Genomic DNA, 25486 nt, shown 5'->3' on the forward strand with positions numbered 1-25486 from the left:
TGTTTTTGTTGTTCACTGAAGACATTTGGGTTTAAGATCAAAAGATGAGTATGAGACAAGAGTTCTGAATTTCCACTTTTATTTCCTGGTATTCACGTTTAGATGTGTTAAACAACTCAGGACATACCACCCTTTGTTTGAACCCACCCATTTTTCAAGTGAGCAAAACTATTGGAACATGTGACTTACAGATGTTTCTTGTTGCCCAGGTGTTGCCTTTTAGGTTGATTGTCCGAACATTAAATAGCTCTGCATGACTAGTCTAAGTTTTCATGCTTGGTTCAAACCTGTAAATACTGCATTTCCTGTTAAAGAGGATAAACCAACATGAAGACCAGAGAGCTGTCTATGGGAGAAAAGCAAGCCATTTTCAAGCTGAGAAAAGAAGGAAAATCGACCAGAGCCATCAGACAAACGTTGGGCATAGCAAGCACAACAATTTGGAATGTCCTGAAAAAGAAAGAAACCACTGGTGTACTGAGCAACAGACGTCCAACAGGTCAGCCAAGGAAAACAACAGTAGTTGATGACAGAAATATCGTGAGAGCTGTGATGAAAACCCCAAAACATCAGTAAGTGACATCACCAACGACCTCCACAGTGCAGGGTGAAGGTATCACAATCCACTGTTCGAAGAAGACTCAGAGAGCAGAAATATAGAGGCCACACCACAAGATGCAAACCACTCATCAGCAGGAAGAATCAGAAGGCCAGACTTGCATACAAGCTAATCTGTGGAGAATGATGGAGGTAATGTCATGGCTTGGGCGTGCATGGCTGCTTCTGGAACAGGCTCATTAATATTTATTGATGATGTAACTGATGACGGTAGCAGCAGAATGAATTCAGAACTCTTGTCTCATACTCATCTTTTGATCTTAAACCCAAATGTCTTCAGTGAACAACAAAAACAAGGGAATTTGCCTTACCGTTCCAATACTTTTGGAGGGGACTGTACATGTAAAACACTAATGAAGATGATATTTAAGCGATATGCAGTTGACAGACATTTTAGATAGACATGTTTATATTTGTTATTCAAGATTGTTTTGTACATTTTATGAAAGTATGGTGATAATAGTTGTAGAAAACCTTGAAATCTGAAAATTGACAGATTGAAGCAAAATCCTCCTTTTAGACTGTGATGTCTGGCCTTAAAGACAGACATCTGTTTTTGCTGGTCTCCAATGGTTAAAACACTTTGCTGAAGAGAACAATGACACAAAAGGAGAAGTAAAACATCTGATCAAAATGATGTTATAAGCCCTGGCCTCTGTGGTATCAGACAAAAACCACATTTTTACATGTATGAGTTTAGTAAAATGTTTTAGGCTGATGTCCAGCCCTCTCTGCAGCCGCTGGTTTCAGTTCATGTCAGAACACAATGAAACTCAACTTGGAGCTGGTATGAGACAGATAATCCATCTCAGTTGGTCTGCAACCAATTTCATTATCAGTTACTTTTTCAATGAATAAGGTATTTGTTCAGTCTATAAAATATGAAAAAATGCCCATCACATGTTCTTGGAAGGATGTCCTAAACGGTCTAAAAAGCCAAAGTGATTCAGTTCACAGTGATATATAAAACATGGAACAGCAAATTCTCACTGAAGCTGGAATGTTTCAGGACGCTAAATGATGCTAGAAATGATTGCAAACTCTTCTTTGTTTGAAAGCTGAAGGAAGATCCAGGCCAGCACCTGCTATTTAAGAGCTAGCTGCTGAAAAACACTGACCACAAGGTACTCTCAGAACAGTTGCAAACAACAAAACGGAGTGTGTTAAAACCGCCAAACCACTGGTACATCATGTCTGAGTGAAAAGTAGTAACATGCATGATAAAGCACTCAGGAATCCCACACTTACAGTTTTTGTTTTTAATGAGAAAATATTCAGAATATGTATAGCAGGTGTATAACTGTGAGCCTTACATGTGCTATAAAATAACAAAGCAGAGCTATGAGCATACAAGTGGTTAACATAGGAACAGAGGTTATACTGTAGAATAACATGTTGCTTTATCACACACAGACAGCGCAAGTCCCACACTGAAGCTCGGGCGCTTCTGCAGGCGAAAACAAGCTACCAGCGTTTAAAAATGATAAATAAATCATCTCTGCACCACGAATTCAAACAACAAAAGCATAATAATAATAATAATAATAAATCACACAATATAACTCCTCTGAATGGGCTTGATGTCTGTAACCATTTCAAAAAAGCATTGTGTTTTTAAGGAGAACTAAAATATTTTGGGGTTGGATTGTTGGATTGATCTTTTGAAACTGAAATATGGACGGTGTGTGTGTGCAGCCCAACTGGCTGTTTTCGTTTGTCCTTTAACTCTTGTGGCAAAATGAATCTCATATCAGCATCAGTGACACTGTACCTCTGTTGCATTTGTGGTATCAGCGACACACTTGTTTTACATTTCTGCAGCACTAGTAGTCCTTTAAATAATTTGTTTTATCCATTTTATATATTATTACATGTGTATCAAAACAAGAACAAGGAGATTTCTCTGGAATCAATGTGTGTTGTCTTTGCTTCAGGGGGAAATGAACACCACACACAGGCACGAGTGCTTGGTTTTCACTTCTGGTTGATGGAGTTGGTGGCACTGCGTTTCCCTGAGAGCACAAGACAGCGATGAGCCGCTAAGAGAAGCCTGTCCTGCGCTCAGGACGGGACTGTCCCAATAAATATAATAGGGCAAGTATGTGCGCCACAGTTCTTTATATTTTGTGCAATTTTACCTCAGTGTACATTTATATTTCAGGCATTTAGCTGAGGATTTCAGTCAGTGCCTCGCTGAAGGACACTTGAACAGGCCACGCTAGCAGATGGCGGTGGTCAAAACTGTGACCTGTGGTTTGCAGGGAAATATTTTCTCACTGTCCTCCTGGCGTCCTAATGCTAAAAAAAAAATCTATAGGCTTCAACGAACAAGCGAACAAAGAGAGAGAAGTAGAATCATATTGCTACTTTTCAGTTAAAGTGGTTCAAAAAGACTGTTTCTAAAGCCACGTTGACACATTTCTATCCCACGTTCTCTTTCTGTCGTCTGTGTTTCAATGTGTGTACTGCTTTCATTTTCGCTGAAGCTTGATCTCTACACCCGGACAATCCACAGTTTCACCACACTTATTAGAGGCCTGCATTTTTTTGTTCAGAGTGTCCTGCAATATCAAAGCTCACAATACATTTGGTAAAACAAACAACAAAAATTGACAACCCCAGCTCACAAATGACTTATTAATATATCTTTCTACTGATAGTCAATTGCATTCTTTTCTCTACCTGCTGTGTGCTTGTTTCAGGTTAGGAAATGAGTGTAATTTCATGCACATAATCAAAACATCTTAAAGATACTTAAGGGCATAGGGCTGACTAAACAACAACATTCTGTTTTGGTATAACAACATCTTAGAAAAAGCTTTCCCAATAGTTTTCATCAAACTTTATCCTCAGCTACCAAGGTTAAGTAGACACAAGGCGGTTGCCCCGCTGGAATCTCAACATACATGTTCATATATCAAACACACAGTCCTACCTCAGTATAATACATGAAACAACTGCTTACATCAGAAAGCACAGGTCAACAAAGCGACGTAGCCAGCAAAGATAAAATAAGTGATTTTTAGAATATAAAACCTCAGACCCAGCCCTTTTAATTAACACACACATACACTGACGCAAACATGACCCGCAGTTAGCTTCCCTCTACCCCGTCTGTCACCTCCTGTTTGAGTTTAATAGACATGAAGTCACTGGAGAGTAGGGTTTTATAGACAGACTTTCTATCTAATGCGGTTGCGTATTTTCTTTAAGGTATACTGAACCTTTAGTATTAAGAATAGAAGATAAAATACATCATACATATCGTGCATCCAACAATTACTGGCGGTCTAAGGCAAAGTTGAACTCGGATGCTAGTTTTGCGCGTTTCCTCGCTAGCATTCAACAGCTCAGGGACGCTGACACTCAAATGGGCACTTAAGATTTTAATACAGGTGCTTGAAAGGATTGGTTCAGTTTCTGGAAAACAATGCACCCTTCTCGCGGTGTCATCAAATCCAGGTAAAAAATAATTTTCAAATAACAGAAATGATGTGTGAGTGTGCAAGGTTTCAGTCAGAAGTTTCTTGATAGTCACTCTGCACGCACCTGCTTGTTGTTTGCATCTTTTTTTCTCTCTCCTGTCGGTAATGAAAAGCTAGTCCACACACTTGGAAGATGATTGGGGTTATTATTAAGCACTCGTTGCCAAAACCCTCATCAACAAGTCTCAGGCAACCTGTCAAAATAAAATCTTTAGATCTCAGACCATATTTCAATAATGAAATTACAGGTAAATGAAAAAAAAATCTTATAAATGTAAATCATTCAGCGTCTAACCAACTAAAAAAACCTTTTTTATCCCAAAGAAACTTCTGAGCAGCGCTCTGAAACTTCCATGAAACCCTTTCAGAGTGTCTCTTGCGTCACTGACCTTTTTTTCTCTCCAAACTGAACCTCTAAACTTCAAATGTCTCTCACACACTCAGTCACTCAACATACTGATGCGCCTTCAATCCTCAGGTCCAAAAACCACAAACTTGATGCATCTCCTCGATGAGCCCCATTGGTTAAGCCAGTGGGTCATGTGATCATCAGAATACTATTAGTAAAATAAATACTGTTTCCTTTCCCTGTCCATTATCCTTCGCCTTCTCCTCCTCCTGTTTGCATTTTTCCTTCAGTCTCTTCATCCTCCTCCTTCATCCTCTTAACTGCCTCTGAAAGGAGCAGTTTACTCCTCCTCCTCCTCCTCCTCCTCCTCCTCCTCCTCCTCTTCTTCTTCCTCCTCCTCTTCCTCTCCTTCCTCATTGGCGTAGATACCGGCTTCCCACTTCCGCGCCATGTCGCTTTTCCTCCTGGTGACACGAGTGGCCTCCAGAACCTGCCGATAACAAAACAATCCATCAGATGCACGCACACTCAGAGCAGTGTAATGGTGAGCACGAGCCAACTAACTGATCAAACCGATCAAATCCACACTTCTCCCCATTTCAAAGGAAATAATGGCAACACAATCACAAAAAGAAAACCCACCACAGTGACTTTATGGCATGCAGCGTTTGTCAAAAACTGAGTGAGCGCTTGGTTACACCTTCCTACAGTGAAGGTTTCGCAACTAATGACCTCATGTTGTACCTATCAAAACAAACCACTATATGATGCACACCTGCAGTATTTGACAAAAAAAAATTTTTTTGTCCATTTCAAGGAAAGTTTCATGCTTAAACACTGTTTTGTTTCATTTTTGATGTTCTCACACACACACACACACAAACACGTAAGCACATCTTACATCACACACATGAAAGATTTCTTTGTGAACAAGAACCCAGGGTGCAGGTGAAATGGATTGTGCGTAGAGGTGCTTTTATTTTGGTCTGACGTAGAGGCCACGGTACTGAATAAATGTTTTTCACGACATTCACTGTGACCTCCAGTCGATGAGCATCCACCGCGCACATCTCATTCAACAGTTGCATACTTCTTTGAATGAAACATGCCAAGTGTGTTGGATACTGTCTATTACCATTATATATATATACTCTAATATCTTTAAATACACTGTACAGTACACAGTATTTTTTGGTGATGGTGCATGGGGGGGGGGGGGGGGGGGGGGGGGTAATAAGGGTCACAACAACATCCGTGGATAAGCACATGCAGCACCAACAGAGCAAAACATTAAGATACATGCAGACCTGGGACCAGATATAAAACGTTTCACAGAAACCACCCTGTCTAGTGTTTCAAACTAAATATTACATCCCTGTCCATATTTTCTGGACTGGTTTCATTTCTGGGAGACTGAGTGAAGTGATGTAGTTTGCTACTACTGACTCAACCACCACATTTTGTTTTTTTGATAGGGCAGAGAAGTAGGAAATGAGTAAGAGAGAATGGACAACATGCTGTAAGGGGCCGCGGGCTGGAATTAAACCACGCAGCTATAAGGGCTAAGCCTTTCACGTGGGGCTGGCACTGCAAGATGAGAAAGTGGAAATCTCCACTCTTGTGACATGGCAACCTTCTCTTCTTTCGTAGCTGAACTAAAATAACCCTCATGAATACAAATTGCTTTCTACTCTCCTCCAGATCGCCGTGAACAAGCAGTTCCTTCAGTGTGCTACACATATATGCAATGTATTTTTCTACTGGTGGGACCCAGGGTATGTCTAAATTTATAAAACTATAACGGGATGCAAGTCACTCTTTCAACCTTTACAGAAACAGTCCACATATACAACAGGAATGTATTACTTTGTCTGACAGTTTTCTCTGTAGTCTGACCCAGGTCTGTCAGTAAAGGCAATTAATGGAGTGAACGGGTTTGGGGTGTGACAGGTACCTCGGTGGTTACCTCGTTAGCCAGCAACAAACGGGCATACTGACCGACCAGCAGGAGGGAAGCAACAGTACACATAGTCAACACATGTGATGTCATCATGGATAAAGAATAACAAGATCAGCAACAACATCAGTTGACCCTGCTGCATGTTCGAGATAAATTCAGGTAAATATCTTGAAAAATGCTATAAATGAAATGTCAAACTTTCTATTTCTGTTTCTGTTCTGTTTCTGTTGCTAATGGCTGTAATGTAATGTGTATCTCTTCTTGTATGTGAATGTTAAAGTGAGTGCACTTAATACCGTCAAATCACAACAGGGCACATATACAGAGCAGGTCTAGACTGCACTCTTTTTAATATTATTGATTATATTTATTTTTTTAATATTATTTGCAGAAGGAGTCTGGCATAAAAAGACAGATTCAGATACACAAAATGAGTCAGGGCAGAAATCCCCCAGCGTCTGTGCCTCACTTTTAGTTTCATTTCCTCCACCAGGCTGGGAAATTCCCTTTGGTGCTGCACAGTATTTGCTCATGCCCACAGGTCATGGATGGAAGCATTCAGCCATGTTGACATGAGCGCGTAATGTGTGATGATGACCTTTGTGCTACTTTCACTCACTGGGATAGTTTTTGGCATCTTTGTTGCATGTTCTGTGTGGTCAATGAGAACATCTGCATGTGAAAGTATTTTACAGGTTCATTTTCAGTTTCATTTTTTAGCACCAACCAATAAACAAATGAGTTACACTAGCTGCTGGCCAGTAAAAGTAATATCCCTGCAAACCCATGTTTTGTTTCTGCAGTTGTCTAAGGCTAAGGCACAACTTTGGATCTCAGAGTTCCTGTTGTTTTTGTATAGACACATAGAGTTTATACGTGGGATGGTTGAAATACTTACGCTATTGTCCTCCAGCTTCTCCCTCCTCTTCACCTTGTGTGATTCATAGTCTTCCATAAGCGTCTGCATGAAGTTTTTGGGGCGTGATCCTCCAGAGTCCTCGCTGCCGGCGTCAGACAGGGCTCCTTCTGAGGGTGAGGGTGAGACAGGCGGGGCAGGTCGGACCTTCTCGATCTTTCCTGCACGTCACAGAAAAACGCATGGACACAAGTTATATAGAGGTTTTTAACTTCTAGTCTGCTATTTTAAATTCTGGATTATGGCTTACATGTTATTGGCACATTTAAATGGAACAGAGCCATTGTACCAGGTGTCATATACATGGACTAATGAGAAACACCCATGTGAAGCTTTATATTACTAACCTGGTGCGGTTCTCGCTGTCAGCGTGAGTCTAGCGGGCAGGCTGTTGCTCTTCATCTTATCTGCCGGTGAAATGGTGGTTTGCCGCAACCCTGTCCTCATGTTACCGTGACTGCTGCCGGAAGCGTTGCTGTGGCGGACAATAACAACAGGCTGCGTCTCCCTCTGTTTCTTCAGCTCCTCCTCCCTCTGCTGAGCTGCTCGGATCTCCTCTTCAATCATTGACAAAGTCCGCTGCTTCTTGGAGCGCAGGCGGAACGGGCCGCTGGCAGGCTCGACCTCGGGGGCTCGTGCTGCTGCTGCTGTGCTGCGCAACTCAGCCGCCTCTGAGTATTTACTGAAGTAGCTGAACTCTGGTTTCTCTGGGCTTGGAGGGGAAGGGGGGCGGTAGACCGGGGTTGGTCTGGTAACTGGAGCTGCTGCGGCAGGGCCGGGAGCTGGAGCTGGAGCCGGGGCTGAGGAAGCGAGCGCTCTGGTGTAAGAGGACTGGATTTTGATCCTGGGGCCTCCATCTTTGGGTCTCTGTGGTGGTGAGATGGGCTGAGAAGGAGGCAGAGAAGGCGTCTGGAACTCTGGACTGGAGGGCTGCTGCTGGTGCTGCTGTGGAGCCTGTTGTGGTTCTGAAGGCTGCTCTTGGTAAACAACTCTTACCTCTGGGTGTCTGTCTGGCTGAGAGGACAGGTTAGATGGAGCAGGACTGGAGGACAGAGGTGACTGGAGACTGGGAGCTCCACCAGAAGACACAGGAGAAGAAGACACTGGCACTGGGCTACTTGAAGAAGCTGAGGATGGAGATACAGGGGTGCTCAGTTGTGAAGAATTCAAATCAGATGGCTGCCACTCCCCTCTATTCTGAGCTGCCAGGGCATTTTGGATGGCATTTTGGACAAGTACCCCCGCATGGTACTCCAACTCGTCTTCTATTGGACTACCACTGCTCTGGCCATTAACTGGCATGGTGGGCTGGGGAGTAGGTGGTGACACCGGAGTAAGTGGCAACGGGGTAGGTGGTAGCGAAGCCCCGCTATCAGAAACATTATCCAAGCTCAACACAGTAGTGTCCTGAGAACGGACAGATAAGTCGTCTAATCCTGAGTCAGACTCCTCCGGGTGAAAAGCTGGATGGAAATGGCTCTTCCCTTCCTCCTCCTCACGCAGTATTGTCATTACAGCTCGTGCACAAGTAAATTCTCCCGCAATTCCTTCATCAGACCAGGTCACGTGACCCTCTCCGGTTTCTGCAGTAATGTCCCCGCTCCCCTGGCTGCCCCTGGTTATGGATTTTGAAAAGGGTTTGGCGGAATATATTTGAGGAGCGACGTCCCTCTTGGTTGTGTCCCCTTGCAGAAATTGCTTCCTGGCAGACGAGAAGTCGATCTGCTCCTCCACAATGTCCACTTTCCTGTTTAGCTCCGGGTCAAAGGTCACCACTGTGGGAGGACCTGACAGCTGGGGCTGCAAATAGAGATGGGAGAATAAAAGAAAAGAAAGGAGAAAACAAAAGGTGAGATAGAAATGTAACAAGAATCACCCCCACGTGAAATTTAAAATATTGGTTGACTGCCGTAATCAAACACCTTCATTTCCTGCACTAGTACAATTTTGGTCTCCTTTTGTTCCAAAAACATGGTCAAGTATGCTTTCCTAACTGCTGAATATGAGCATGGCTGTCAAACATATCTGACATACAACCACTCATCTGCATTGCCTCAGATTGGTATGTTGCCTTTGTGGGTTTGTGTGTTACCTGTGTATATGTATAAGTAGGAGTCTGTCTCTGCTGTTTCCTCTCCTGGTATTTCTTGAGAGATTCAAGCTGCTCTGCGTCCAGCTGTTCTTCCAAAGGCACCTTGAATGAATGAATGAATGAACAAATCGGTCAGTTTGTTGGGAAGTTGACGTAGTTGACTGAAACTGAAAACAAAGATTTCATGGGAGGCTACCTCCTGAGGAGGGTTCCACCAACGCTGGGCGATGCCAGGATTCTTCTTCACTGCCTGGTCTTTGATCAGCTCCTGACGCTCACGCTCCAGCTCCTCAACCTGACAGGGGAAACAAACCAGGAGAAGAAGAACAGAATATGAATTCACAAAATATGAATGCACAAAGAGCATACCGAGTAATTTTCTATTGGCTTTTGCTTTTCATGACACATTAGTTGACAATTTGATAGAGAAAAGTTGCATTTCTAGTGTTTGAGGTCATTTTGCCCCTGCATACCAGTCCCTGTTAATAAATGCTTTCCACTGCCTCACCAACCAGATGTATTTCTCTTCGATTAAGTTAATACCCAACTACTCTAAAGGAGGATCATAAACAGTTTTACTTGACTGAAAAGGACCTCGTTTTCTAAGGAATTTCAAAATGACTTCAAAATGTGAACCACAACTGACCTTTTTCGAAGTGCTGTCGCATCATGTGCTTGAGTTGCTCAGGGTTTAATTACGACACACTTTCAATTTCAAAATCTCTGATCTCATCAATGATTTGATGTGAAATGTGTTGTGGCAAGTTCACTGTAACTTGTGGTAACTCATATAACACTGAAGATGAAAAAAGTACAAACATGTCCCTTAAAAATATCTTTTTGTGATTTTCTCACTCAACACTCTGGGACTGACCTAACTCTCTTTCCACACATTTTCCTGTTTCTCAGACCTGTGTAGAAATGCTTTGGCTGAATTCTCAAAACCTTCTCAGAGAAAAAGCCTTCACATTTTTATATAAATTTTTCTTAAGTCTTATTTTGCTTACCATGAAAGAATATACAAAACTGCTGCAGTAATCATTTATTTGAAGCTTAACATTTGAGTTTTAAGCTTGTCATAATTTAGGTGATTGACTTTAAAGGGGCTCATTTAAATAAATGTTAAAGCTAAGGTCAGTATTTGTTTCAGAAGCATTTTTTGTTATATTTGTTGAAATTCCCTTTATGTCCCGACAGCAGTCAATATATCAAATGCTCTGACACAACAATGAAAAGAAATCCAGTGTCTGCACTGTAAGAAATTATTCTGTGGTCATACAGATTTGAATTAATGTATTAGGTAAAATATATTCAATATGATTGTGTTTTTGATTTTGAGGCAAATATTTAATTAAATTTCAAATAAAAATGTTTGGAATAAAATCCACCCATTGTAGTTAAATAAAACATAAGCATTCTATTTATCTAATCCCAAATAGAGAGAATATTGAGTGAATTCAAATAAATATAATCAGGCAAATTTTAATTGAAAAGCACTTCCTGTCAAAGTGCGCCTTTTTTGAAATGCAGCACGTTATCATCCACAAGACATTCGAATCTTGCTAAAGTTAACTGGTTCGGTTCGGTTCGGTTGGGTTCACTATGGTATCAGCGTGGTGGCGGTGGTGGCGCATAGATAAGATGCTTGCCTTTAGTGTGTGTGTGACCTGGGTTCAATGCCCACTGTGAGACATCTGCCATTGTGTCCCTGAGCAAGACACTTAACCCCTAGTTGCTCCAGAGGCGTGCAACCTGTGACATATATAGCAATTGTAAGTTGCTTTGGATAAAAGCGTCAGCTAAATGAATTAATGTAATTAACCTTAATTTTGTTATCATTGGGCTAGTAAGAAGAACGCATGTAGTGGTATATTACAATATAAAATGAGCTATCACAGTGACTCAGCAGCAACACAAAGTTGGCTTCTGTTGGCAAGGCTATATATTAATGCAGTAGTGTGTTTTTGTTGCACTACAATATGAACATAGCATTATACATTTTGGAAGAATTCATATGTATCGAAGTAAAACGATTATTTTGAAGGATGGGGGTTAGCATTTCCGTTATCATGGTTCGTACGTCCTTTGCGTGTTGATATATCCTCAGTATGTTTTTATGAAATTGCGTAAATAAGTACATTGGGTTTAATGTTAAGGTTAGACACATTTCCATAAAGAGAAATATTGAGGGTTATCGCTGGAAGAGCATCATATGGTGGTGATGGCGCAACGGATAAGACACCTGCCTTTGGTGTGAGACAGTTCAATCCCCCACTGTGACCCATCCAACATTGTGTCCCTGAGCAAGACACTTAACCCATAGTTGCTCCAGAGGCGTGACCTCTTACATGTATAGCAATTGTAAGTCGCTTTGGAAAAAAGCATCAGCTAATTGTAAATGTTATATTTCGGATGGCACTTGCCACACTTCTATTGGCATTGGTTAAATTCAGATTAATGTAGATGATTATTAATCAATTATATCATTGATATATAGAATTAAATTAAGTAAATACATTTTTTATTGGTTTGATACTTTTAAAATGTAGCTTTCTCTTGCAAGTTCCTCCAACATTGCCTACCCTAGCTTTATTTTATGCTTGCTTACATTATAAACACATACTCAAAAATACCATTAGGCCTATGTGCTTGCACTGTTACTGTCTCTGTATTACATCGGGTACATTATCTTACCTCCTCTGTGGGTCGTCTCCTTGTCACCCTGACCTGCTGCCCCTCTCCGGGGGAGAAGAGTTTCGCTGGCCGTCTCTCCTCCTGAAACGCTCTCAGCTCAAACTTTGCCCCGCTGGGCGCCGACTCCTCTCCCTGCACGTGCCCGTTGGTCGTCACGGCAGAGTCCTCCTGGTGGAAGAACGTGGTTTGTCTCTGCCCCTCCACAACAACTGATTGCCGATTGACAGGAGAGGAGGCTAACACGCAGACAGAAGGAGTGTTTCCGTCGATGCAGATTGGCTTGTGTTCTGATGGAGAAGAATTTCCGTTGGTGGGTGTTTCTGAGGCAGCATCTAAAACCTGGTCCAAGTAGCGGATCTCCTGTGGACATAACAGATAATAAAAAAAAATAAATTATTATTTAAAATAAAAAAATCAGTGGTTGGCAATAAATGCAGAAGGAGACACTACCACACTAAGTTTACATTTTACATGTAATTCAATAAACATTTCTTTTTTTTAGTCATTAGTTATTTTCTTTTCACCACAATTATATTTCTAATATACCAAAAGAAAGCTATGTAAATGTAACTTGATGGAAATGGTGCCAAATGTAGCAGCTGTAGCTGTAGCAGAGGAAACTCCTCTCTATTTTGGCTAAAATTGCTCAGATTGCTGAAAAGACAAGAAAAAAAAAATAGAACAGTTACTTAAGAGCAAACTTATTTATATTTATTAAACTTTAATTAAGAAATTCAAAACCATCCCCTGTGTAATAAAGTGCGACAAAACCAGTAATATTCCAGCTCTGCCCAAAATTAATATGTTTTGGTGTTGATACCTGCTCCACTCCAGGAAATAAAACAAGAAACTGAACTTGCATACCTGCACCACCTCGCTGTCTGGAGTCTCTACTTTCACACCAACGGAATTATGGGCTCGGTTACTGGGGCTGCTGAGGCAGCCATGTTGGATTTGCTGGCTCTCCAGTTCCATGGTTGCAGGCCTGTCAGTGATAACGCTGACCGATTCCTGGAAACTGACACTCTTTAGGGCTCGCTCTCTTGGTATTGTGTCACTGACATCCTCGGCTGCCCGCCACGATTTCTATATCAACAAACACAAAAAACATGAGGTTTAGAGATACCGGATGGAGAAGCTGTACACTGTCTCACAATCACTTAAATAAAAACAGGACTTTTAAGTTCACCTGTTTTACTTACTAGATTTTTTCTCAGAGAGGTGAGACACACCTCGTACAGACACAAATCCCACACATAAATCTGCCTGTCTGCACTGCAGTAGTACAGTGTGTTAAGTTAAACCTCTGCAGCAGCATGAGTGTGTGCTGACTGGTTCCCACCGCTTGGGGGAGCCAACTCCAACGCTGATGCTTTATGAAAGACCTGAAACATAGTGACAACCTTCCATAGTGCTGAAAACTTTTGTTTAAAGACCTTCACAGTTCTGTGAATGAATCAGTATGCTGAATACTTAATAAATAATTCACTCTCCAGTCACTCTTCCTGCCTCACATCTCTTCTTGTACCCTTTTAGACAACAGCAAAACTGGCAGGTGGGATGGCAGACAATTTATTTGAAAGTTTTTGGAGAGTCCCTGCTGAGTTGTATAACTGCTAGACAATGAAATACGTGTAATCGATTGTCCCTCCAAATGGCTTCCAAATGTAATTAAATCTGTCAACTTACTGTAATAAACCGCACACATTATGAACACACACAGTCAGTTCATAAAAGGGGAGCAGTGATGTAACTGCAATATTGACGAGTAACACAGTTACTCAATGCAATTATTATATCATCACTGAAAATTATGTTAATCCCTTATGAAGCAGTAATCATCAGCTAACGCAATACTGTAATGTTACATTAATCATCCTTCTTTTGTGACTGAGAAATTTTATCTGAGAACCAAACTCTGACTTTATAATATACTGTAAATTTATCATTTTCTAAACTAGTATAAACTTGTAACTCATGCTTTACAGCCAAATTAATTCACTTATCAATTGTGGTAGAGATCTCACAAGGTTGAGGTATCTGGTTAAAGGACACATTGGTAGACACATTGGCATGCAGGGATTAAACCCGCGACCTCTTGTTTTTGAGAACCACCCATCTGACACATTCCAGACCCACCGTTAGCAAGTAGCAACATTTACACACTCCTGTCTACACTGACCTCCCTGTTTCTACACAGGCTACTAACAAATACTCTATTGGCTTTCCGTTTTACTGCCTTGCACCCCTTACACCTCTATTCCAAGGATGCGTTTACCTCCATGAGGGGTTGTTGACCCCTGTCTTGGTAACATGTAAGAGTATGTGTGTGTGTGTTTGGTGGTTTAATGAGGATCACTTGAGTGAATTGGTTCACTGTTCAGTTAAAGCACACACAGCTATAAGGAGGAAGTGTTTGCTTTTTACCCTCTCTTATACTTTAAGACTGAGACACACTACCAGGCTGCCATTTAACAATATTCATGGCCACTTCTACTGGTGTGAACTATCCACGTGAGATGTTTCTAAAGAAATCAGAGGCAGATTTCAGTCAGACTTTGTATCAACCGAAAGACACCTAGCCTTAATTCTAGATATTTTGTCTTTATCTCTCTTTTTCTTCTCTACCTTTCGGTTTCTAGGTTCCTGTCCCTTCTTCTGCTGAATCCTGCTCTTATTTTGTGTCTTTTCCTTTCTCTCTTTTAGAGTAAAAAAACACAGCGGTCAGTGAAGTCACATGTGGGATTATAACACCCTGCCTCTCCTCAAAAAGCCTTCTCTTATCCTCCTCCCTCCTATCCTTATGTCTTATGCTTCTCCTGAGAGAAAACATTCTCTGAGGGCATTTTGGTGACCCATGTGGCTCAGTCACATGTGAATTCCTCATTTTATATTGCCTCCTGGGTGTGATAAATATATATACACATCAGAATAAACACATCTTAAGGGGATACCTCACATTTCCAATTCAAGTCATTCAAGACTAGTGATGTTGAAATCTATGAGATTTTACTGTAAAACAACATCCATTTCACCACTCTTTGTCACTGTGGTTCACATTAATACACATAGATGATGGCTGGGAGGTGAAGTGTAACATGACTGAGGGTCTACAGGTATGTTAGCAGCTCTATGAGGCTGCACTCTAGTGATTTGAGCTAAATGCTAATATCAGCAAGCTCACAATTATGACAATGCTATGATCATGTTATGCCAAGCAGGTGTACTGTTTACAGTGTTTACCATCTTAGTTTAGTGTGTTAGCATGTTAACATTTGTTAATTAGCAATAAACACAAAGTACTGACAAGGCTGACTGTCATGAACCAAAGTACTGGACAAACTGACTGATCAAAAGTTGAGAGATCACAATACAATTCATTCTGACAGGGAAATGAATATGTGTTTTAAGGCAATCCATCCAACGTTTGTTTTTTATTATTATATTTCACTGAAAAGCACATCTGGCAGCCTCATGGTAGGTCTAAAGGACAGGTTTGGGGACAAGCTTAAGTGCCAGTCCATCTGGTGGATGTTGAGATGTTTCACAGGATTAGTGAAAACTTTGACCTGCTGGTAGTGCTAGATTAAAAGTCAGAGGAAGTCATTAAGATTCATCATCTGGGCACCATTAATGTCTGTACAAAACTGAATGGCAATCCATTCAATAGTTGTTGAGATATTTCGGTCTGGAAGTGGTGGACCTATCAAACGACCACTACAAAGACAGAACAGATGAAGGAACACATCATTGCCCGTTGACTGACAGCTGATCTCTGGGAGGCAAATAGCGCTTGAGAAATAACAGACACAAATGTTATAACCACTTGTGCTGCTCACTAAGTATCAATGCAATTTCTCATCTGGACAAACAATCACACTGTTAGCCGCAAACTACTTGATCAACTTTAACTGATTAACTTCAGCAACGGGAATTCTTTGGTTAGCCAAACTACAACTGACATGGAGCAGAATTACTGAAACGTTTAAACTACTGTCATCTTCTCTCCATGTTTCTTTCATCTCCAGTTTCTTTGTTTTCTTCACAATCTCCCACACTCTGCCCATCAACAAGTCTAATGATCTTTCAGCCTGTTAATGGTATTAGCGACTGTGTGAGAAACAAACTTGGTCTACTGTCTTGTTACATTCGACCTATTGTATATATTGTATGTGCGTGCATGTGCAGGAATGTGCGTGTGTATGTGTGTCCAGGAGGCAGGACAGTACAGAGGGGGAGGATATCCTGTTACTGCCTCAGGAAAACAGTACTACAGTACAGGAATGTCTCATATCCAATGCTGTTCTGTTACACACACCACACACAATAAAAGGAGTGTGTATCCAACTATAGTTGTGCAGCAGTGCTTGACGGTGTCTGCATGTTCTTTCAAGTGTGTGTGTGTGTGTGTGTTTCTGACTCTTATTGATGTAAGCTGACATTCCAGGCATAACTAGCTGTCCTCAAGGCATGGACTTTTAATACTTGTGATGAGGGACACTGTGCACCCTGCCTGGCCAGCTAAATGAGCAATTTCTGTATGTGTGTGTGTAAGAGTGATTGTGTGAGTGTGTCTTTGTGCAGAAATAAATGTGCTGGAATAGCTCAAATCCTGATGATTTGATCAGGATGTGTTACTACCGTTGGACCAGCATTTAAGGACCAATTAGCACGTAAATACACATGAATGTCTAAGTAACAGTTACAGTGAGAAATATAAGTTAATAGGCGTAACAGTCCCACACCTTCACCTTCATTATGTGTCTGCTGTGTTTGTGTTTTCCAAAAAAGAACAGAAAGTTAAGAAAAACCCTACAAAGTGACGACATTTTTACCAGTCTAGCCTAATTTACGAGTCTATTTCAGGGCGAGGACATGGCTGCAGAGTTTTGGTATTAAGTTGATTAAAAGTAGATGACAAGTATACTAATACAAAATACTAGCCTATCTGAGTCAACTGTTACAATTTTATGTTCCATCAAAATGCTGCCTCATTCTTCTCGGCCTGTCGCCATTCCCATCACATCTGGAAATGCTTACGCTCTGTCGTGATGCACAAAAATCACAAATATACACATAAACATGCACACTTGAAACATACACGCTCGGCTGCATGCCTGGGACGCTTGGGGGGGAGTTAGAAAGTTAGAAAACATTTACGAGAATAAGAATGCACCCGAATACTCCCTGACTGGAAGTAAAAACACACCCTTGACATCTCTCATACTCTTTCTTTCGGTTTCTCTCCATCTCACACCAAACACATTTTTCAGGTTTTGTACAGGCTTCTATCAGCACTGTACATGAACACATGGCAAGTACACACACACACACACACACACACACCAAGCTCTTGTGTAACCCAGTGTAGTCCCGGTTCTGTTTCCTGGCTAAATATGATCCCGTGTAGTAATTGGAGCCTGCTGCTGGTGCAGCCTGGTGTTCTCATATCCAGACAGCCTGGATTGTGAACCCAGGCCAAACATTCAAGATTTCAGCTGGCCTCCGCTTAAGACAGTTTAAACATGTTGAATAAGTGTGGTGGTACGTCACTGACGTTGACAAGACTGGTTGGCAGTGTCAGCACACAGTCAGGTGCGCTGGGCGAGGGAGCTAACAGCTGGCATAAACATCAGGCCAAAAGAGAGGACTCAGCGGGGTCTTCAGGCCAAAGTGTGCCGAGGCTCAAGTACCCAGTTCAGTCCTCACAACAGTATGTTGTAATATCTGGTCAACCTTCACCAACACAGAATCTCAACTTTGACATCGAACCCAAATCAGTTCGGGTGTTTCTGTTAGGGTTGGATGTTTGTCTGACACTTCCATCTCTTGACTGTTACGGTCTCTTAAGTTCACGTTTGCCCTCTGTAGCTGACATTTCATAGAATTTAAGCATGCAAAACATGTTTCTGTTTAAAAAAACAAAGTGAATCTTTTGCAATGTTATCAGAGCCATTAGATTTCACTCTTTGCAAGTAGTCATTAAGCCTTTTTTCCTCTCCTATTTGTCATCACAACAAAATACAATCTAATACAGAAATGCCTAAAAAATACTTTAAATAGCAAAACAACACTGTAATGGAACTCTACAAAGTTAAATATGGTTAGTACTCACCTGTACCTTGTGTCTCAACAGTAGATTTGTCTATTTTAGTGATATCTGTAAATCCATGGGGTAAATTTTAAAAGAAAGCTTTCTTCAGTTTTGTAATATTACAATAACGTCTTATTTTGATAAGCTTAATCCCTTTTTCCTATTTAGCCCTTTTCACTTCAGTTCAGTCTTGGTTTGTGCTGTTCCAGATAGTGGGAGTGCCGGACTTTTTCCCTGGCCAAGCCTTTTCCTCCTCTTCTTCTACTGCTTTTCCTCCCCTCCCGTCTCTTTCCTCTCCTCCACAAAGCTTCTCCTTTCTCAGTAACATTCCTGCCGGCTACTCGGTAAGCTGTGATGTCATGGGCTAAGTGCGTGTGTGTATGTGTGTGTGCGTGTTTCTCCACATGCCCTACCGCACAAAGACCCCGTCTATGCAGGCCCTCATACAAACACACACACCAAAAACATCCACCCTGTGGCTGCCCACTCTTCCCTTCCTGTGACCAAGCCCTCTCTTTATCCACTCCACACGTATGTCGCTTGCCCACTTTCCCTTTAACCTACAGCTCCTGTCAAAACTGAGGAATGAGAGAGGCAGGCAGAGAGGCGATGATGAAGAGATGATGAATGAAGAAAAGGGGGAGGGGGTGATAAGAGAGCTAATGGTATTTTCTTCTGTCATCGTCATTATGGGACTGTTGACTCAGTTCCACATGAGGGTTAGACTCATGTACGGGTTGTATTCACCTTTTAATATAAATGACCTGCCTATTTAATAATTAGTGCTTTTAGTGGAGTCTTTACATGTAACAGGCTGGTCTTAATGCTGTTTCAGAGGCTTTATGGAAGAAACCAAATATTTCCAAACAAAAATCAGCTGCTGGAAACTTCAATGCCAAACTGAGGGAGTAAAAGCACTGACAGAAATGTTTACATCTCAGGGTGACTCTAAGACTACTCGTCTATGTTGGTGTTGTGTGTGAGTGTGTCCCTGTTGGCTGCTACCATCTTACCCAATTATAAACATTATAAACTTTCATTTTTTAAAACCAAATAAGAAAACGACAAAGCAGTTTTACCACAGTATTTGACATAATGATATATTATATCTTCTCCTTGTATTACCATTGCTCAAATTTGCTAGATTCACCCTCACTACGGTGAAAAACTGACCTTGTGTCGATGACAAGAAACTGAAACTGCTCCGAGCAGGTTTTGTTCGTGGTTAACTCGAGGTTACCCTGTATATGTGGACTACACACCACATCTGTACTCAGTGTTAATGATGAGAAGTAGGATATTAATACATACCACATATTTTTAGATCTCATCCTGATGTCTTCCACTGAAATGAAGTTATTCTTAACACAACAGCATTACATTCATACAGTGAGCCTCTGTGATTTTAGGGAGGTCTTAATTAATTAACGGGACAGTTTTTAGATATAGCCCATCTGTAGGCTACAATTGAATTTGAATTTGAATTTATTAAAAAGTGCTTTCACATATTTAGATTGACTATTTTACATGTCCATATAATACGGAGCCAGGGTGGGGGTTAATAAACACAGAAAAAAAAATCCTAGATGAAATTGTTAAATTTACAAGAACAAAATTCGGACATTGCCTGAAATTAAAGTCGCAAAAAATCCAAAATCACTGCAAAGTCTCTAAGGTGCATGATAGTGATTGTGGGCTACACTCACGAGTAGGCCATTTCCTCACTGCTAAATCCGATTGCAAAAGCTAATATAACTTTCCACTGGATGCACAATAAACAGCAGAGGTGTCTGTGATGTTTCAGCCTTGCAAAGTGAAGTTTCTCTCATAAATGTGTGACTATAATGTCAGAAAATATTCAAGTTCTTTACTTGTAGATTAATCTTAATTCAATTTTATCTCGGATTATTACCCTTCTCCGCTGGCCCCTTTTTTTATATTACAATGGACCTTATGTGCAGTTGTATCTTTAGATCTTAATTATCTTACACATAGAAGAAGAGCCCATAAAATACATAATAGAGATTTGAACTGCAATAACAACACTGTGAAGATAATAAGACTACATATTTACTCAATGCAATGCCAACAAGCCTCCCTGGCTTTGTCAGCCACCACAATATTAGATTTAGCCGCTAACTTGTCTTTACATTCATCATATCCTGACACAATCAAAGTGCATTCTTCTGGAGAAATACAGAGCATGCGCCGTTGCGAACAAACTCTGCCTGCACAGCCGAACACACCCCTTTTCTGCAAACGCGCACCAACTGCAAATGAGTTAACACCGGGTTAACACCGATTCAACTAACAAACATCTTATCCACCGTCATAGTACGTCAGTTTGTCAACCCTGAGTTTGCTTGATACCCCTGAGTAGGGGTTAACTCTGAGTAGGTTGAATTCCCTTCGTAGTACAGGCCACAGGTGTTGTACACATGGAGGGACTCTGTCACACAGCGGCCACAGACAGCACACAGACACCAATGTCTTGTCTGAATATCAGGGCTGAAATAAAACTGTGCAACAAAAGTTCAAAAAGATAACATACTTTAAAATACAGTTTGTAGGACTTCTCTCTCACCTGTACAAAACATCACCTAAGGCTGAATGCCCTTGACATTAATTATCTAATTGACTGAAATCAGGGGAGCATGTTGAGAACAGCAGGGTGCTCCAGAGGTCAGAGAGGTTATCCTACTCCAGTGGTCGGTAATATCTGGCCTGTGGCCAGATTACTTTGATAGCAGCAAAAAAACAAACAAACAAAAAAAAAAAACCATTATAGCAGCTGTTGCTGAAACAATGATCCCAGTCATTACTGCATTTTAAAATGTCCGAGAAAGACACAAAAATTACCTTTTGCAGACACTGTTCTGCTGAATTGTCTCCTAGCACATCCAGTCCATCTGTGGCTAACTTCTTAGAAAAGGCAAAAAACAGTCCGACCCGCTTTTAGTGTTTCTGACTCGTTTGTGAGAAGGCGATTAAGCTAGCCGCACCTAAATTTGGAGTGCACACGTATTCAAGCCTTTATGGTAAATCCACTGAAACGGACCAATGCGAGCTGACAGGCAGGTTAGTGACTTTATCCTGTCATTTTCTTTCTTTACAAAGACAAGTGTTGCAGTATGAGTCTGTGAAGTCATCATGTTACGCGATATGAAAACCACATAAAACATTTATCAAATTGGGTCGGACTTGATGAATTTAGCGCGAGGATAAACATGCGACAACGTCCGGTTTTCGAATAAGGTGTCTATTCGGGATGGAAATAAGATTAATTGGATTACATTCACAGAAAGTATAAAACATATTACATGTGTCCAATTAAAAGTAAATGGACATAATGTAATTTACTTTACCAGACCCTCTCGCTCCTCGGACCCACCAACCATGGTCTCTCCAAATACTGTGCGAAACACTGAGTAAAAAGCACATTTTGACTATTTAACTTTTGCAATGGTAAAAGAAATTTTAAAAACCTTGTTCAGTATTCGGGAAAGTTTTTCATTATTCGGTTTCGGTTTCAGCAAAGAATTTCATTTTGGTGCATCCCTAGTCTTGTTTAATTGAGAGCTTTTACTTTGAAAGGTTATGAAAGAAATTCAAACAGTCTCTGGTTTGCTTGACACACCTCTGAAAAAGCAGTCAGAAAACGTAAGTTGTATTTCCCTGAATGAGAAACGCAGGAATTTCCTCTGTCTAGAGATACTGGGGAAATGAAAATTAGCATCCATAGGATGATGTGGACAAATCGCAGAGGGGGGGGGGCACACTCCTGCATATGCTTAATGTGAACAAACTCTTCATAATCAATTTGAAAAAGGGAGAAAAATACCCCTAGCAACAAGTGGGGATAGAACATATAAACCTTTGACTGGGAGTCCTGTGCACTACTGACTGAGATAAACAGGCACACAGTAAACTGCGGATTATAAATAATAAATTGACATTGACATTGTTCTGGCATGACATATAATGACTTGAAAAAAAATTGTCCTGATGCCAGAAATATTTGCCGACCCCTGTCCTACCCTGTAGCTGCAGAGGAAGGCCCACAAAGTGTGTGCCCATTAACACAGCTGTGGGTCCTGACAGAGAGTGACAAACAGTAGCTGCCCCTGCTCACTAACAATGCAAAACAAACAAAACTAAGAAATTAAACGAGAGTTCCAAGGCCAGAAATAACTCTAAGCCATATGATGGAGAGAAATCGGTCACAGAAAATTGGGACAGTAACCCAATTATTGCATATGCACTGGGGGGGTTCAATTCCTGTATGGGTTGTTAACACACAAAGAAACTTGTGATAGTCATCATGCCAATGGTGGTGATTTATAGAGCGAAGAGCTAATACATGTAGAGTCCAGTAAGGGGCAAGCTGGGACAGATGAAGAGAGATATTGTTAGAAAATTAAAGATGAAAAAAGACAGGAGTTTATGTGACGGGTTGTTCATGTGGGTGTGATTGCATGCATCTGGGTCAACATTAACCAGTCGATAAAGCTAGTAATGCCTAGACACGATTGATCAGAAACACAGCAAATGACGCACTTAACCATCGCTGCATGTCAGAAAGACACAAATGTCCATACACACACTGGATTAGCATGGTCTATTTCTCTCTTTAAATGTTTTTAAAAACTGATTTTGGTGGATATTTAGGAGACATCTGACATTCCCTGAACAGGAAGAAAGCATTCATAATGATATCTGAGTTAAGAAGAAAAGTGTCAATCATATCTTGTTCAGCCTGATTGATCCAGTGTCTTTCTCAAGCAAATTCAACTATGGACAATGTGAGAGCAACCCATTTCACAAAAAAGCTGACCGTAGCGGAGTCCAGTTCCTTCAGTGAAGGGTAACGCCCTCCTAAATCCTTCAGTCTCACACAGTTATTTTAAAAACACTCAAGTCCACCCGGATGATGACAACAGTGACAATGAAGTTAAAGATGGGTAGTACAAATTTAAGGAATCAAAACTAATCACGCTGCAAAGTAAAGGAAGCAACTGATTGGACAAAAGCCTATCACAGCTCACAGGTTATCTAAACAGGAAACCAGGAAGCTGCGCTAACTTGTATCCGTGGAAATGGCCCTCAACACAGGAAATACACAAAAAACTACACACACGCGCACACACACACACACACACACACACACACACACACACACACACACACACACACACACACACAATCACAGGCTATTAGCAACATTCTGGGAAGTTCGGTGGTGTCAACATAAAGCAAAATAAATAGTCTGAGAGACAACAATCAGATGAGTCAATACAAAATGTACATAAAAATATCTAAAAAAACATTAAAACATTGTTGAGTCTCTTTGGTGGGTTTGAAAAATGGCTTATTTGGTTTTTAATTTGACAATTTACATATTTAATCTAAGGGATGGCTAGCTGTTAGCAGCTCTGAAACATCTACTAACCCACAAAAAGAAGTCAAGCAGTACAGTATCAATAAAGCAATGTCCATCCTTGTTTAAGAAGTACAAGTACAATAAGGTTTGTGTGTTTGGTATGTATCTCCACCCAGCTTCTTCTACAGACACACAAGCACAGTGATGTCATATTGCAGCACTGCAAAAGAATAATAATGAAGGCGATTTTCACCTACCCATTGCCAGAGAATTTGAAACAACAACCAGACTGAAATCATGTTAAGAAGCCTTTTGAGTTTTGAGCATTACAGAGGAATGCACCACACGACTCATGGCAACTATTTGTGTCCCTTTCCAAGGCTCTCATGCACAACCCAGACCCCCTAAGACCCCTTCATGAAACAACAACAAAGGCCCCAACAGGCCCTTCAGTGAGACTCTCAGGGCTGAATACTAATGCTTCAATCTCCACACACACACACATGCTCACTTATGTGTCCACAGATGGCAGGCTCTTCTTAAGCAGAGAGGTCTGTAGTCAGAGAGTGTGACCGCTTTTGTACACAAGCTCTCCAAGCAGAGGACAGAGAACCAGATTAAGACTCCCAGCACAAGTACAGGACTAACTGGGGCAAAACACTGTCCTGCAGTTACACTGAACAGCCATCCATTAGGATTTATGTCTTGGACTGAGTAAAAGGACTGACTGTGTTGCTTTCTTTTTTTAAACTGGGGCCCAGATCGGTGTACTGTGTATAATAATATTTCATACTGTGAAAGTAAAACAAACTGTACTTTCTTGGGCTTGTTGCCCAGTAAAATGCTGCACTGTGTGCGTATTATGTCATTGTTAATGTACAGTGAGTACACTGTCGCAAAATATCCCCTTTGCAAAGAAGAGATCATCCTGATGACCCCAAACAGCCTCTATTGGAAACATTTATACTTTGCTGCAGTAATTTACTGGCTGACCTCTGCTAACAGGAACCAAGAAACGGCTATAAAGCCATGACGTGTAATAAGTTAATTTGATTAGAATCCAATCAACCAAATGGACCAGACTTCTTAAATGAGGAGTAATATTGTTAGATAAAACAGAGCCCTGCAGATCTGCAACTATTAACACAGCTTAACATATAGTATTGCACACGGTATGTTATAATCCTATCACATACTGTTTTATGAAAATATACCCATATTTCAGTATATTAAAAGTAAATTTTTTATCTGGTTGTTTTCAGAGTTAAAAACTAGTTAATTTAAAATTGTATTAAAGAGAAGAAAGTTGCTCACACTAAAAGATAACCTTAGTTATTGATTTTTGTAGATTAACTTAACTGTTAAAAACTACTGCAGCTATGCTGATGATATGAGGATTGAGAAAATGTCACGACCAAATGCCAAAACTTTGCGCAGTGCCAATAACATTTTATTTAGTAAAGTGTTCCCTTCCCTTCCTCTCGTCAGCCTCCCTTAGTTATGCAACAGTCCAGCTTTTCACACAGTGCGTGCTGTCAACTATCATTCCCTTTGTTTCATATCACATCAGACACACAAACACAAACATACACACAGTGAATACGACAATTCAGCGACCACAACCATTTCAATACTCCCAAACACGTCTGTTTCTAACCCACTCGAAGTAATCTCAGAACTTAATAAATTAAATGACAAACACAAGCCTCTGTGGAATCAGAAATAACAGGAAGAGTGAGCAGGAAATAAGCTAAGGACAGATGTGAAGGAACAAATCCTCACTAGGGGAGGAGGGGATCACATGGATGGTTGAGTTTGAGGGTTTTGAGGATGTGGTTGTGCCTGGTTCTGTGTGTGTGTGTGTGTGTGTGTGTGTGTGTGTGTCAGTTTGTGTTTAA

The 25486-nt window shown here is 40.9% G+C and overlaps 1 protein-coding gene across 2 annotated transcripts in view; it reads right to left on the minus strand.

Moving 5' to 3' along the window:
* Positions 1 to 1862: 1862 nt before the first annotated feature.
* Positions 1863 to 25486, minus strand: part of LOC123981291 (A-kinase anchor protein 2) — an 87538-nt gene continuing 63914 nt past the window's right edge. For both annotated transcript variants that reach the window (XM_046065973.1, XM_046065972.1), the window contains exons 10-16: positions 12979 to 13200; positions 12115 to 12474; positions 9617 to 9715; positions 9421 to 9522; positions 7676 to 9128; positions 7311 to 7489; positions 1863 to 4942 (exon numbers count right to left, since the gene is read on the minus strand). In XM_046065973.1, coding sequence (XP_045921929.1) covers positions 4793 to 4942; positions 7311 to 7489; positions 7676 to 9128; positions 9421 to 9522; positions 9617 to 9715; positions 12115 to 12474; positions 12979 to 13200 — 2565 coding nt within the window. In that variant the 3' untranslated portion in view covers positions 1863 to 4792. The remainder of the gene's footprint in view (positions 4943 to 7310; positions 7490 to 7675; positions 9129 to 9420; positions 9523 to 9616; positions 9716 to 12114; positions 12475 to 12978; positions 13201 to 25486) is intronic.

The sequence above is a fragment of the Micropterus dolomieu genome, linkage group LG13 (genome assembly GCF_021292245.1).
Source record: "Micropterus dolomieu isolate WLL.071019.BEF.003 ecotype Adirondacks linkage group LG13, ASM2129224v1, whole genome shotgun sequence".
Lineage (NCBI taxonomy): Eukaryota > Metazoa > Chordata > Actinopteri > Centrarchiformes > Centrarchidae > Micropterus > Micropterus dolomieu.